The sequence below is a fragment of the Phoenix dactylifera genome, chromosome 12 (assembly GCF_009389715.1).
Source record: "Phoenix dactylifera cultivar Barhee BC4 chromosome 12, palm_55x_up_171113_PBpolish2nd_filt_p, whole genome shotgun sequence".
In the NCBI taxonomy this organism is placed as follows: Eukaryota; Viridiplantae; Streptophyta; class Magnoliopsida; order Arecales; family Arecaceae; genus Phoenix; species Phoenix dactylifera.
Genome location: NC_052403.1, coordinates 1,870,435 through 1,886,991, shown reverse-complemented (window position 1 = coordinate 1,886,991; position 16,557 = coordinate 1,870,435). Strand labels below are relative to the sequence as shown.

The 16,557-nt window shown below is 40.2% G+C and overlaps 1 protein-coding gene and 1 long non-coding RNA gene across 2 annotated transcripts; one reads left to right on the top strand and one right to left on the bottom strand.

Moving 5' to 3' along the window:
- Positions 1–2,244: 2,244 nt before the first annotated feature.
- On the bottom strand, positions 2,245–3,058 carry LOC103709898. The gene is made up of 2 exons (XR_604525.2): positions 2,749–3,058; positions 2,245–2,658 (listed from the first exon to the last, which is right to left on the bottom strand). It is a non-coding gene; the product is annotated as an uncharacterized LOC103709898 (long non-coding RNA).
- Positions 3,059–7,797: 4,739 nt separating this feature from the next.
- LOC103709931 (H/ACA ribonucleoprotein complex non-core subunit NAF1-like) lies at positions 7,798–11,528 on the top strand. The gene is made up of 3 exons (XM_008795466.3): positions 7,798–8,811; positions 8,973–9,050; positions 9,883–11,528. Exons 1-3 carry the CDS (start codon positions 7,849–7,851, stop codon positions 11,095–11,097), a joined length of 2,256 nt encoding a protein of 751 aa, XP_008793688.3. The 5' UTR covers positions 7,798–7,848; the 3' UTR covers positions 11,098–11,528.
- Positions 11,529–16,557: the final 5,029 nt, after the last annotated feature.

The window sequence follows — 16,557 nt, the reverse complement described above, 5'->3', positions numbered from 1 at the left end:
TCAAGTATATCAGGCGTTTCTGGGAAATATCAATAGTCTACTTAAGTATCCAGCAAATACCCTAAGCATATCCAACAAGCATCAGTATCTGCTATGTATCAGATATGGATATTGTGTGCAATTTAAAGTATCGATGCTTCCTAGACTAAGATTGAATTCAGGGTGTCATGAATATATCAAATATACATTAGACATAGTTGATAGAAATTGTCCCCAGATATACACTGGTAGACCACAGATCCAGCATCAGCCATCAACATCTCTGTTTTAACCTACTGAAGAGAGACTTCGAAAGGACTAACTTCTTAGTAAACTTGAAATCTGGCAACACTATGCCCTTGGATAGGTGTTTCTTTTTGAACATACAACTTCCCTTTGCTAATCCACCTTGAAGTTAATAACATTAAGATATAAAGGCTACCAGAATTCTAAATAATTAATGCTCCTAGAATAAAATTAGAAACAGTCACCAACAAGGGCACAAACAAAGGTATGCAACTTTGATCATTGACTTATATATTCCTTGCTCAGTTGCACAAGGCAAACAATATCCAATAGTAATTAGATGAAGAAATTTAAACAAAAAGAATTACCATCCAAAAGTTCCAAAAGAAAAACAAGATTGTTTATTGTTATAAACAAGAAAAAGCCAGATGCCCAGGTGTACACAAACACTTGATTAACTACTAAATGGCAGACAAGATTATTCTATAAGTGGCAATCGGTGATTAGTTCAACAGTCTTTTGACTGAGGCAAGGTGGATTTTCTATCACTCTATGGTGCTTGTTGCAAGATTGTAGGGTTGTAGATTTTACAGTTGAAAGATATTTACTGTTGTCCTCTTAATTTATTCATCGAACTTCACATTTTGAAAGTTGGAGCTGTGACTCCTACTGAACAAAATTTCACAAAACATGAAGCCATAAACTCATGCTTGCCAAGGATAGCCAATAGAATGAAAAAGTTAAAAATTTGAACAAAGGGACAAAGCAAGATGTTTTCATAAACATACTGGGATTGTTGCAAATATCGGCATCATAAATAATATATAAACACAAATTGTGGGGCCAATGTCGCAAGCACATCTATAGAAGGTGGTCTACGTAGTCACACATGCAACCATATATGCGTATATGCAGCGGACCTGACTGTCCTCCTAGGGCCCGGGCAAGCAAGCACATAAGCCAGGTGTCCATGTATGCAGTCCAAGCAAATGCAGGATAACAAGACAGTTTGTGTGTCCATGGGCAGATTAGACGTAGGATATAAAATCCACCCTATTTGTGTACGAGCTGATGAATCTCGACTTAATGTTCCTGTGAGGCCGAGACGAGAGAGATACATGATAGAGGGCAACTTATAGAAGTAGACAATGAGTCAACAGATACAAGAAATGGGGGAAATGGCATACTATGAAAGGGGCCGAAGAGTCCTCTCTAGCTTTCCTTTTCCTCTCCTCCTATGGCTATCCTGTGCCGTCCCCATTGTCTCACTTCCCCAACCCATGCTGCATCACCTCTTTTTTTTTAATCTAAATGTTAGTCAATACTTTTTCTAGTTTTCTACTTTCTTATCTGTTTTTTATTAGTTTTACTTGATTTTTTTTAATATGCTGAGTAAGAAGAGCATAGTGCAAGATTAGGTAGCCGAGTATACTCCCAAAGTGCTGTGCAGTATCCCAGCCACCAGCACATAGAAGCCGATTTATTGAAGCTTGGCTGCAAGTAGGGGCATCACACAGACAAATTAGGTGGAACTTTTGGAATCTAACATTCATAAGCAAAATGTGCAGGGCATCTATAGGCTATATCCTTATCAGGTTCCACATAGAATATCATTTTAGTACCTACATTGAGAAATCAATCTACTTAGTGCTTATGTAGGAGGAAATTTGAAATGAAGGTAATCATAAGTGGTATTAAAAACCAAGACTAATAATATCCCAATGTTTTAATTACCACTTGAGTAAGTCAAAGGATCTAGAATTTATATTATTTTTACATCATAAGTGTTCTTAAAATTATTATTAATGGGGGAAGATGCATCAAAAACAACTCTTTCATGTACACTTTTATCTTTGCATCAAAAACAAACCTTTCATTACACTTTTCTCTTCAGATAGGGCAGATCTTATGCTCGACTATATACTTATTTATATTTCTATTAGTGTTCAATCATAATCTTGCACTTCAGCAAATTCTCATATTACAGTTATACTAGGTACCTGGACCCCTCTATATTGCCCAACACTTTTAACTGCTGCAACATTGCAAGATTACTGTTGTCTTATACAAGAGTTTCTTCAAGCCTCATAAAGACATATAGCAATATCACTCAAACAGCCTAGAAAAGCATTTTCTTTTAGTCTTCCATACCCCAATCATACAATATGTCTTCAATTACCTTTCAGCTCCTCGAAATAACAGATCCAAAGATGCAAGATGGTAAAATAAAATGACCACAAGCATTATAAAAGATCTAACAAACAATAACGGTAACAACCCCAACAAATACCAATCCGGCACTCCACCAAAGAAACCAATCAACACATCCTAAACAAGCACAAATAGGCAGAAAAGATCAAAACTTTGATCCTCAAACAGCCTTCTAGAGGACGAACCCCAAAGTAAAAAATCACTCCTTTCGTGCAGAAATCCCTAATTCAAAGAGGCATAACCATCACAAAGAGGAAACAAATCAAACGCAATCACATCAACCGAAGAAGAAACAGAAGACAAGAGCACAACCTGCGACGGCGACAGGGGAATCGTCATCCTTGGACTGGATCTCGTCCCGCTTCCTCCCCACCAGCTCGCTCTGCACCCTTTCGATATGATCGAAGCAGGTTGACGGCTCGGAATCTTGAACACCTCCGAACGGGGCAGAAGCTTTTTTCAAGATTTATTCTCTTTTATACGATGAATCGAATCCGAGCAGCATACTCCCCGCGCTTATTTGTATCCTGGTGCCCTTTTTGGACCAGCACCCTTCTTAATCGTCTCTTGCAGCCCTTCTATGTAGGCTTGCTGGGCTCCAAAAGAGGGATTTGCTGGCCCGTTAAAGAAGGGTGCTGGTCCAAAAACCTAACCTTCGATTTTATTCCCCCGCTAAAGTCATTTCATACCACGTATCCACATGGATACCGACGCAGGTTCCACGTATCCTGATTTTAAAATCAGGATCACTAAACAATACAAAGATATGTGTGACATCATGTATGATAAGGTACAAAATGATATCCTTCTGGCTTTAAAAATCTTTAAGAATCTATTTGGTTATTCTTACGGGATTAGCTGAAAATTGTATAGAATTTGTAGATTGGGTCGTCTATTTAAGCATGATCATGTATCAATCAAACTTTATTCGGCTCAAATCCTATAGAAAGAAAAAAAAAATCACTATTTCTACAGCCTAAAGATTAAGATTTGAGCTGAGTTTGAATAACTTTTTTGCAAATAAAAATTAGATGGCCAATAGATCCGATTCCTATAAAATTTTCTACTCAATCCTATAGAAATAGCCGCACAAGGCCTAAATTGACCATAGTTTTGAGACATAGCCACGAGATCTACACTTTTTTTTGGATGCATCCCAAAAATAAATCTATCTAGGTTGAGAGAGCCGCATATGTGACTTTGGGATACCAGGAGGCATCTTTTGACCACAACCTACCACACCTACTCCAATTTAAATTCCTACAAGAATGTCAAAGCAAAAAACTCGCGGTCGTGATACAGTTGGCACGAAGTCATTATGCCCTCTATTTATCAGGTCGTTGATACATCATGAGAAAAAATTTTAAGAATGAAATTTTAATAATCAAACTTTGGTTTGCATAATACAACTTCCGAGTTTTTTTTTTTTTTTCTTGCAAGTTGAAGGTTCCTATATCCACCATAGTACTTACTATTTTCGTGCTTTATTGTAGAGTTTTGATAGGATCTGGTGTGTTAGTGATGGTATATTCGCACCTATTTGGAGATTGAAATTGAAGGTAGAAAATAAAAAATAGCCTCTTTTATTTTTAAAAAAAATATAAAAGAAATTTAAAATAGATGACGGAAGATATAGTTATGAAGGTCATCGGTCATCTCTCTTGAACCGAGTCTACCCAACTCTTACCGGTGTTAAAGGGAGATGGAGCCCAGGGGAACACGACGCAGGAGGGTCCATTTCGATTCCCAAGATCTAAGAAAGATATAGGACAAAAGCATGGTCGTTTTCATTCACAAGAATCACGTGGTGGTAGCAAAGAAAAAGAAAAAGGTGGCTGGTCAATGGTCATGTACGTCAAGGTGGCGACCGGTCACCCGTTCTTTCTGGTCCTTGCTTGGCTTCTTCCCCCCAAACTGGGGAACCTTGATGCCAAGTTGAAGCTTATTATATCTGATCATCACTAATGCGGCACATGTCACATTGATAAAATCAAGTGAGAGGCCACACCAAACAGAAAGCAGGCCAGGTGTGTAACACCATCCTATTATATTCATATTCCAGCTAGTGAGTGTCGACTATTTTACCTGCTGTTATAATGCAAGATTACAATACTTTTATAGTATCGAGCCTCCATCCATGCTGAGGATATGTTTCTTTTTGGTAAAGCAAATGGTACAATAAGATCATTGAAGTGGTAATCCAGTGGAACGGAGCCTTACTTCCAACCAAGTGGTTCCAAGTTCGAAACGCGCGAGCGTCGATTAAACTGTGGAGACCAGATGCTTCCTGCTCGGACACGGGTTCTGAAAGAACTTACTGATCCGCTGGTAGTCTTGGTAGTGTGACGTACTCACACGGAGAATTCGTGCCGAAGCCTAGAGAGGTGACCGAGCCGTTGGCCGGGATGCCCAACACACTCCTAGTGGGGTGGGGACCCAGTAGGAATTGCTTTGCAGGGGTGGACTTGTCTCTTCCTCCCCTCCTTTCTTTTTTTCAGCAAAAAAAAAAAAAGGGGAGTACAATATGCTCTCTCTCTCTCACACACACTCTCATTAAAATATTCTGGTGTACTTTTGAATTTAACTTATGATTTTTTATTAATTCAATTATTATTTAAGGGGGGAAAAGGAAAAATAGAAGAATGCACTAGTTAAAACTTGAATCACATTTTTCTGAATGAGAATCACAAATTATCAGTTCTTCTGCTCGATTAACCACGCCAATAAATCACAATTACAATTGGTGCAATTGGTGCCACTTGCATAGGTGCAATTAGGGCATGCTATTACTGATTCCAACTAAAATTATGACATCTCTAGAACTCATAAAGACTGCAAGTTGGACCAGAAGGAAAGTCATCGTGCAATGAACCTGGAACCACGCTATCAGATCAGATTTTAATTACATGAACTCCGCCCGAGCTAAAAACTGAAACCAAGGCAGCCTAAGCAGTGCAGGTGTCCCACTTTTATTCTTCTTGATTCAGACGCAAATGGCACGAACCGAATCTTTTCACTCTCACGCCACGATTTTAATGTTATTTAATTCCACTTTCAGCCGCACGTGGAGACAACAAAATCTCCTTGGTCTTAATTTATTAGTGAGTTTACTTTAACCTTATCAACGGCTTTATTGCTGTCCAGATTCGTTGTCTCGAATCTTTCGCACTCGAATATTTTGGCTGGAGATGAATGGAGTTGAGTGGAGTGGAGGGCACTAAGAAAACGATGGGGACCGGATCATTCAAATAAAATACCCCTGGATTTGTTCACAATTACGAGGGTGTGGTCATCTGAGCCGCCAGTGCAGTGCACTTGTGGAGTGGCAATGTCGTAGTTGAAAGCAAAAGAGAGGGTATTTTTGTAACGGTGGGCTTATTTAAGGGGTCTCATCTGCCCTCTTTCCGACCTCATCTCAAATTCTCAATCCAAGGAGAGGCTACGGCGAAGAGAAATATAGAGAAAGAGAGGATGGTGGGAGTGAGAAGGGAGCAGAGAATGATTTCGAGCCGTCCGATCCCGAGGAGGGGGCAGGTGAAGGCGGCTATCATCGTCGGATTGGTGCACTCCTTCATCTCCCTCGCTAGGCGTGCAGCGGCTCCCAACCCTCGATCCATCTGAGGATCGAGGACGACGATTCTTGTGATTACATCGGAGAGTTTGTTCTCAGTAGTTACAACTCCGTTTTGATCTGGAGAGATCTGTACCAGGATCACGATCAGGATCAGGATCATTAGTTTGGAAGATCCTGGCCGTTGAATCCAGTGGTTCTTTGTTGTGTACAGTGTATAAAAAAGGATGCAAGCAATAATAAAGTTCTTCCGTCTGCGAAATAGCCTTTTTGTTGCTTTTTTGTGGGTTTTCAAATTTCTCTACTACCTGGTCGTCTTCCATCTGCGCGACGGGCGTTGCAGAGTTTACGATGCATCAAGGCGTTGCAAAGGGCAGCCAGGGACCGGATGGTGCCGATTGTGATGGCCGAGTTTTGGCACGTGACACATGCACGTGTGTGAGAGGGAGGGATTTGTTCATCGAGCGCTAGAACTAAAGCATCTTTAGGCACGTGTGTGCGCACGTGCTGTATTCTTAAAGTGGCCATTGGGACGGGGAAAAAAATAAAGAAAAATTTACCATTGGGTTGCTAATCAGGGTCTAAGTTTTGGAAACATAAATTTTAAGATTTTTTTAAAAAAAAAGAAGGCTAAATTCATCGTGTACAACCTTACCATCCAAAAAAAAAAGATACTACACACCTATATTAAGATTGTGAATGGAAAAATCACCAATCTATATTTTGAATTAGATATACTCATGTTTCAAGTTTTAGAATAGTGAGTGTGAACTTATGAAACATAGGTCCAAGGTGAATATATTAAGATAACCACACAACCCATTGCCAGTGCTCATGTAGTTGATGTCAAATTCTTGGTCAAGGCAACTTTGAATTAAAGCAATGAATGAATCTACTTTGATGTTCATGAAGCAAACTACTACACCAGGTAAAGGAAGAACTTCAAGATTCCATTGACAAGGAAGCAGGAGGCCAGGGTTCAATAATAAGAGCTACAATCATCCACCAAAAAGATAGAAATATCACCAAGAAAAAAAAAATGGAGCTATCACTAAAATCTTTTCTCCAAATCCAACTCCTACTCTTCTCTTCAAATTCTAGCAGTTCAGAGCAGGATGAGGAGAAGCTCGCCGGATATGGCAATCTTTTCTATTGGTGAGTACTTCAACTTTCTCTTGGAATAAAGCTTTCTGGTCACTTTCTGATGGTTCTGAACCAGATCCACCGGCGATGATGTGATCACCGCTATCACAGAAACTTAAATGAGATTGGAACAAATAACTTAAGATCATACTAGTATAATTGGAACAAACAACTGGTTCATGAATAACCAATCATCTACCACGACTCTTAAAGATTTCTATGCACCGAAGTCTGCTTGTTCCCGACATTATTGGCCTGGATTCGGTAGACAATATTCTTCTATAATTGTTGCAAGAAAAGAAATCTCAGAGTTGACTTGGGATCGTTGAATTCTGACCCATGTATGTTGGGTTGAATAATAGCCAGCGCAGACCGAAAATCGGTTTTGCCCAAAATCACCTTAAATCTGGTCCGACCCTATCTAAGATTTTGTTTTGGGGCGGTTTAAAGAGAACTCGTAGATGCATTTTGACCGCGGAAGCGCTAATTAAACGTCCGGTGACAGACACGTGGCAGGAGAAGACGATTCCACGCAAGGCCGAAATGGCTTCGCGCGCGCGCGCTCGCCATGGGGTTCCAAACCTGACAATTTTAAAACCTACAAAACGGCACCGAAAAAGGACACAAGGTTATAAGAGGGAAAGGGTCGAAAACGAACAAAACCCTAGCTCCCTGCCTCCGCTCCCCTGCGGCCCCATATGGACTCCCCCCTGCGCCCCCCTCCCAATTCCAATCCCGATCTGAAACTCGGGAGAAACCCTACCTCGATCGCCGGCTTCGGTATCGCTGCGGCAGCCGGAGATATCGACCCCTCCTCTGAATCCCTCGCCGTCGAGCGCGATGGCGCTTCACTCTTTGAGGATGAAGTATATGGCTCCAACCCACAAGGCTCCGGCCGAAAAGGTGACGACTTGGAGCTCGCTAGAGAAGGATCCGATGACGGCGCCGTGAATGTAGAAGGGTCAAGGTCTAAAATTCTCGCATTGGGCTCTCCCGTTGATCGGAAGATGGGAAAGGTTAGCTTGACGGTTCCTTCTTATGCTACTGATTCGAAGGAGGCCGGAGAAGTCGGCCCTTTACCTGAATCCTTCGCCATCGATCCCGATCGTTCTCCATTGCTGGGGGGTGAAGTCTATGGATCCAACCTGGATAGCTCCTATCGAAAAGGTGCCGAATTGGAGCTCGCTGGAGAAGGATTCGGTGCCAGCGCCGTGAATCCAGATGGTTCGGCGTCTAAAAGTCTCAAATTGGGCTCTTCCATCGATCGGAAGATGGAAAGAGTTAGCTTGACGGATCCTTCTTATGCTACTGATCCCAAGGAGGATGGAGATAGAGTCCCTATGGCCGTTGATGCCGCTCCCTTGCATCCCGCTGTCGATGGAAGTGCCCAAACGTTGAAGGGGGATGGAAACGGTGAGGTTTCTTTGTCTGCTGAGTCGAAGATTGCCACTGATAGCGATGAGACAGAATCAGAGGAGCCGGAGAGTGATGTTGATTCGTCGAGTGAAGAGTCCTCTTCTTCGAGCGGCAGCAAGGAGGATGAGGATGGTGATAGCCATGGTAACGAGGAAGATGAAAAAGATCGAGAGGAGGCATTTATTGGCAGCGAAGGTGAAGAAGAGGATGTTAAAGGAGCCATCAAATCAAAAAATGAGCTTGAGGTGAGTTGTGATGCCGAGAAGTTATCTGCTTTGCTAATTTCACTTCTATGTTGCAGCTTTGTTACTGATGATCCATTATAGAGTTTTTGTCAGTACCAACTCTTTGGCTATGCATCTCTTTTGTTTGAGGTTTGATGAGTTCTGTAATTCCACTTTTCCAGGAGCTACCTCCAGTTCCTCAAATTGAAGTAACCTTACAACCGCACCATCAGTTGTTGCCCATTGGGGCAATCTCATCTGTAAGTTAATGTGAAACTTGAAATGCCTTATCTTACTTTCAATCTTTAAGAAAACTGTTCTCAGAAGTGTGAGGGCGAATTTTACTTATTTTCTTGATCCAGTATTTTAATAGCATGATTGGAATGATTTTGTTCTAGAGAAAAAAAGGAAAGCTTTTGTGTAAGAATGGTCATGTTGACTACAAGTGAAAACATATTCTAGGCTCTAACTCTTATTAGATAGGTTGATCAAATATATCTGAACGGGCAAGTTTCCTTATGAAAAATGTGACCATGTCTTCACTCATTTAAGAATTTATAACATGAAATTTGGTCTAGTTCAAGTATTCAAGTGTCGATGCTAATGGGTGGCCTGCTGTGCCAGCACACATGTGCAACAATGAAGCAAAGGGAAAAAAAGAGAAGAAATATCAAGAGTGGCACCAAGCTCTACAGGTGCCCTGCAATTCACAGGGTATGCGGCACGAATGCGTCCATGGTGCTGGTACCCTGTCAGCATGGCATGGCACGGCACAATTGACACTTGGAGTGCTTGGTTTAGCAGAAATTTCAATACAAAACTAGCTTGCATATTTTGCCAGTAGTTCAAAAGGGAACTCTATGCAGCTTGCTTCTTTTCTATGCAAAATATTCATCACCTCCTTGCACTCTTTTGTTTATTTATAACTAAGACGATGCTGTTCTTTCTATGTTTTGCTATTATTATTTGCTTTCTGCTGGATGTTGATTAAATTTCAAGTCAATGAGAGCTAGTTCTGCTTAATGCTACCATTCTTCTATGTCATTGATACCTATTCTGATTGAAAGGTTTCGTTTGCTATTTTTTTTTCAGATATTGGGCACAAGAGTTGTTGTTGAGGGTTCAGTAAATCACAACCCTCTTAATGAGGGTTCCATTCTTTGGGTAACAGATACTAGGTCTCCATTAGGACTGGTGGATGAAATATTTGGACCTGTAAAGTGCCCTTACTATGTTGTCAGATACAATTCTGAGAAGGATGTCCTGGTTGGAATCAATCAAGGCACTTCAGTCTCGTTTGTCATGGAGTTTGCAAATAAAATCCTTAATGAGAAGGATCTCTACAGGAAAGGTTATGATGCATCAGGTGAGAACGATGAGGAGGTCACTGGTGAGGTGGAGTTCTCGGATGACGAGAAGGAAGCTGAATACAAGAGATCTCTGTCCCAGGAAAAGAGAGGGATCGAGGATAAGAGACAAGGCAATCGACAAAATGCCCCAAGAAAGAAAAAGACTAAATCCAAGGGTGCTGAACCTAGAAAGGGCTTGCAGCCTCTTCTCCCTCGTGGCCTGGTGGCAATGAACCAGCCACCACCTGGAGTTGCAGGCACTCAGGCATCTCTAGGTACAAATAATTCTGATCACGGAAGACGTTCATGTTCTTTGGGATCTGGGAATGCATGTGTAAGTGCTCCTCCAATGGCACCAGCTGTTCCACAAGCAATGAGTTCTGGTGATTCTTCCACTGCTATGTCTCACCAGTTCTTACAGCAGCAACCAAATGCTATGTGGGCTCCTCCTGCAATGCCTCCACAGTGGCAGCCAAACGCTTTCTGGCCTTATGGAATGCTGCCACAGCAGCAGCCAAATGCTGTTATTGGAGGATTTCAGATGAATGGCTTGCCAAGCCAGCAGCTGGGAAACCATGTTCATCAGCAGCAGCATCAAAATCAGGTTTATAGTAGTAATATGAATGCTATGCCATCGCAGCAGCAGCAGTTCTTTCGTTCATTTGGAGCCACTGCCAACATGCTACGGCTATTCAGGCCATCAAATGTGTATGCTGGTCCGATGGCTCCTTGGCTGGTGGGACCGGCACCATGCCTGCAAGGCAATATATCTGTGCAAGGAAATTCAGTACCAAGTGAAGAACAGAGTTACCAACAAATTTCACCAGCTATTGTTCAAGGTGGGATGCCGCCTCGACTTCAATTCAATTTAGGGAGTTCATCTGCTCGTGGAATAAGGCCTGATGTGCGAGGAGATGGTCATTCCTACAGCAGAGGTGGGCGGAGGCGAAAAGGGTAGATTTTTTTTTTTCTAGTCCAAATGTATTTTGAAGATATAGGTAAGTGATCAGAGATCTTACCTTTGTCGAGAGCTTTACCTTATGTGATGTATTGTTATCCATTTTGAACTTAGAGATAGTTTAAAACTTTGCTATCATATGTAGCCTCTCCCACGTAATCCCTCCTTTATTTTGAATATGAAAGAACTCTATTATTTATAACATTGGGTATACTTTTTGATATACAGCAAGTGCAAGTTACTAGCCAGCACCAATTATTAACATGTGGATAAGAACCATCTACCGGTCACCACAGATATCCCAGTCTCAGGATTTACCAATAATCCCATTTTATCATAGAAATAAGTGGATTGAACTTCTTGAAAACAACAGAGAAAATTAGACCTTCTGGAACTTGAAATACAGCATGGAATTCAAAAACATTTTAAATAAAAGAAATCCATAAGATTTGGGTACTGCCATGGGCTACAATGTATTTTGACCTAAGAGCCTCGGCAGTGATGTCTGCCACAAAACTATAGAGAAGCAGAATTTTAAAAGCACGCTGAAACCCAGGTGATAACAAACAGTCACTGGCAGGATGTAGTAAAATTTGATTTTGGTGCGGGGCAATGTGACTTATTCAGATGAGAAATGGTAGTAGCAAGAAGAGGCTTAAAGAAATGCCAATGAATGAAGTTAATCATCTCCAACAGTGATGAATTAACAGAGTATTTGTGGAAATTTATCGTATTGTGATTATTAAACCTCACAAAACAATGAGTTTGTCAGTTATCAAAGTATTCACTGAGATTACAGGAAAAGCTCTCAAATTACATAACCTGCCACAAAACTTGATAAAACAGAACAAAATTATAACCCTTTTAGGGGATTCATGTCTTTGCAAATGCTTTATTTCTACGCTTTCACAGCCAGTAGTGCAGACACAACTAATTTACTTGGCCGCTTCTCCAACTGACTGTAACAAGAAAGATAAGGGGAACCATTAATTTCATACGCGACATTCTATAAGATAACAATACAGGGAAAAAATTCCGAACACATTGTTTAAAACTAATAGCTGCAAGATTTGTTGTGATGTAAATTGGTGGCACCCGTTTGAAGTGAAATAGTGCCAATAACACCTACACATTAAGATCCTGGTCTTCTTTTTACTTGATTGAAATTAAGATCCTAGTTTTCAGTTTAACTCGCCGACATGCATATCAGCCGCGCATATCTAGAATCGAAGTGAAATTCAAGCATGACAAACAACAATAAAGCTCAGCCATGCATATCTTTGTTATGTTAAAAAGAGCCACCAGTCAATTTTTCTTATCAAAACTGCAATTTGTGTTTATAGCAAAACTTTCAATAAAGAAATATACTCTGATGATATATGAGTATAAACTATAAACTAGTTGCAGTCAAGTGCATTGCACGTGCTAATAGTGTTGATCCAGAGGAATGATCACCAAAAATATGAATTAAGCTTACTCATGATTTTATTGTGTAGTAATGTATAAATTGAAAATGAAACTGGTCCCCTAAAACAATTGAATCAAAATACTATCCCAAGGTGATCATACAACTTCCCTCTTAAACTTTTGTTTAGCTTTTAAGTATAGAATCCAGGGACTGCTAAGCCCCAAAGGCACCCTATAAAAGTTGAAGAAAACCTACCAGCAAAACAAGGTTAGAATTAGCAATGCATGACATGGACAATAAGAAAAAGAAATAAGCTTCTCAAGCGCATTTTCAACTTGTCATACATCGCAATTATAGATAATGAAGAAGGCATTTCAACAAATGGTTGAAAAGCATCAATATTGACATGATTCATGAAACAATTAAGCAACAACATATAGATTGGAAGCATGCTTACAACTAAAAAGTGAACAGGCTAACAATCAACATCAAGGATGAACTAAGGTGCTGCAATTATATATGCTTTTTAGAACTTCTGCAGATTGGTCTCTCCGCGAGATATTGCAAACAGAGGGAGGAAAAAGGAAGAAGAGGAGAGCAGTCCCATGAGAAAAAGCAGGAGGATCCACCACACAGACTGTTACATCTCTGCTGTTCCAGAGGAGGGACAGCTAGAATAGCACGATCAATTTCAAACCCTAAGACATCCACCTGTGAACTGAACTGCTATTTTCAATTTCCCTGATTAAATGAAGACTCCTGCACCCTCCCACTACGTGCAGAAAATCATTTGGTAGAGACATAGGAGGAAGAAGATAGGTGGTTTCATGGAGAAGGGAAAATAGAGAAGGCCACCGACAGAAAATACTAAAAGAATATCATGGGGCTCATCCAAGTGGGTTCCAGGCTCAACCAACCAAGGAAGCAACAACAAATTTGTGAATTTATAACTTGTTAGAGTTCCCACTCTCTATGAGCCAAAGTAGCAGGCCTGTCTGACCAACCTCATGCAAACAACCAATTAGACAAAGCTGCTGGTCAAAGGCAACAAGAAAAGCCATTTGGCCAGCTGCTTTTGTATTGGATTTTGGAAAATATTATAAAGTTGGCCATCGTACTCAAAAGAATCACCAATGGGGAGATATGGATGTTCATTTGTTCTACCCACTTTGAAATTTGATATGAATATTATGTATACCGAATTCTAGGGAAAGTGATATCTCTTATATGTAAGTTATGCTGAATTCTACTCTCAAATGCTCTTCTCAGTTATACCAACAGTCCAGCATTGTAAAGCATGCCAGGCATTCTAAACTACCCACCCAAAGAAAACAAAAACTTCCCCTATTGTTTAACTCCAGTCAATCTCATCAGAGAAGTATCTGCATTTATAGTGAGAAATATCACTTTGCACATAATTGTTATGCTGCAATTTTTCCAAGATGCTCTTGAAAGGGATGTTTGAGAATCCTCTTTGAGAAGATATAAAAGTGAACTTATGAAAGGAAACACAATATCCTCCATCCAACGTAAGTTATTTTTATAATGCATATATATATTCCAAAGAAAAAATGGAGGGTGCAATTCACAGTTCTGGAATGAACGATTACCTCTTCCTTCTTTTCCTTCTTTCCACTAAAAAGCTTGTATCCTCCATAACCTAGCAAGAACCAGCCAGCTAAACTAGCAAGCACGAACTGCAGGATATTAAAATGCCACATGAATTTCATTTGATTTCAACAAGAATTGCAATAAAAACTAAAAATGAAAACAAAAGCAAAAGACAGATAGCAGATTGCCGCCAATATAAAATAGTGCTTATAATATTAAGATTTGATGACTGTAACTGTATGCTACCTGCAAGTACATGACATTATAAAATTTAATGCTATGAAGTAGGGAATCATCTGAAAAATGTAGATAGTTGCTAATATATGCACCTTTTTTTATAATTATGTTACAAATATATTCCTCAAAAGAGGGGAGCAAATGAAGTCAGGTTGCATGGAGTATACTCAAAGCTCTAAAGTTCCGTTGGCAGTGACAATTTTTTACCAAATGATGAATGGTACCACAACAAGATTATCTTAAGAATCTAAAACTAGGAACATCTGATGCACATGAATAGAGGAGAAAAAAATGGATGGATGGAGTGATACCGTCAGATGGCAATATGCATGAAGTTAACTTACATTCCTTGTTTCTTTTTTTCTGAAAAGAAAGAAAAAGGAGAAGATATAATTTGAAAGGGGTGTATTTAATTCAGTTCTTTTCCCCAGCCTTGATAGATAGTCAGCATCTACAAAGAATGAAAGAACATAGCCATTGGATTATAACCCAGTCGACAGCCAGGATTGATGTGGAGTTAGGAGAACACAGAGTCACACTCAAGGGTGGAGATGCATCTTTGCATTATCTAGTTAGGATCAAGGTTATGCAATAAGATGGAGAAGGAGAACCTCAAGTCCAAACCTTAAGGAATAAAACAGTCTAAACCCTTCTCCAGATGCAAGAGAACCTGATATCAAAACATTTTCAGGGGAAAAAGACAACATATAAACTACAAAGAAAAGTGCTCAAACAGCACATTTACCAAATACCGAGTACTAACCATACTCACTGCATGTTCAGTACCCTCCCTCACTGACATCTACACCCAAATGGGCCACTTGGTTGCTAGTTTTAGGACGAGAAAAATTCGCAAACCTTATTTTGCTTGGTTTTGGTGACTCGAAAGTTTCATAAAATGTCAAACTAGGTTTGAGATAAAAACAAGTATCTCATGGAACCAAAAATACCTAAAGGACCAACAATTTTTTGAAGATTAATTTCTCAGAATATCAAATCCTGCTCTCTACAAAACCAAATCTCCATCCATCGACTACATCCTCCCATATCAAGGAAAACACGACACCCTCCTCATCTCCTATTCCTCCTCTGGTCCATCTACCTCCTCTACTTTTTCTGCTCTTCCTCTGTCCACCTCTACTCTCCCACATCTACTACCATCTTCTCCTCCACTGGCCCCATCATCTTTGTGCACCAACCCATCCTTCAACAAACTAAATAAAGCAAATTTTAGTAAAAACACTAAAAAACGTATTTCTATAAAAAAAATAAAGTTTTACAAAAATAGTTTTTACAAAATCGAAGCCAATTTATCTTCAAAAATGTACCATTTTATGCTGACAACTTCATTTAGAACTACAGCTAAGATGAAAAGGCTAACAATTTCACATGCCATTATAAGAAATTCGAACTTCTAAAAGGGGCATGCGATAATTTCATAAATTTTTAGGTTCATGTAACAATCTACAACCATAGTTTAGTGAAATAGGTATCCAACTATCAAAGCAAAGCTTACATGCTCCTCCTTCCATTTAGATGGACTCAGCGGGTCCTCCCAAATGTTAACCTTTGGAGGTCCATGATGATCTGCAAAAAAAAAGTAAAACTTAAAAAAAAATATCATCATACAAACCTAATAGGCATGTAAGCAGGTCGAAGATGAAAATTATCTGACAATAACCTCTTGCATCATCGAAGTAGGTTACTGATGGTTCACTTTGCAACCGATGTTCTCTAATATGTATCATAAAAAAATACATAATTGGCTCCCAGAGCCGCTACATTTCGATTTCCCTATTTTCCCCTTTGAAAGATCCAGTTTTAAATCCGTTGGGGAAGTAGAGTTTACCGTATAAACATTGGTCAAATCATATTACCATGGAAAAAAAGGGAAAGAAAAGTAGCTTTTTCATCTATTGGATTAATGAGGGATCAAACAGGAGGAAACAAATAAAGGGGAATCGAGACTGCTCGGAGGGGTAATTTAAGAGAGAAAGAATCGAAAGGGAGGAGAGAGACGGACCTCCGCCGCCGGCAAAGCGCCGCCGGGGGACGAGCTTGGCCGCCGGTGAGGGGAGAGAGGAGCGGTAGATCGAGGAAGCCGCCGCGATCGCCGCCCGAGACGCCATCGTTGTCTCCAGAAAGAGCTGCTTTTTTTCTCCTCAGAGAAGCGGCGAGGCATTGGATGCCGAATTGATGTAAAT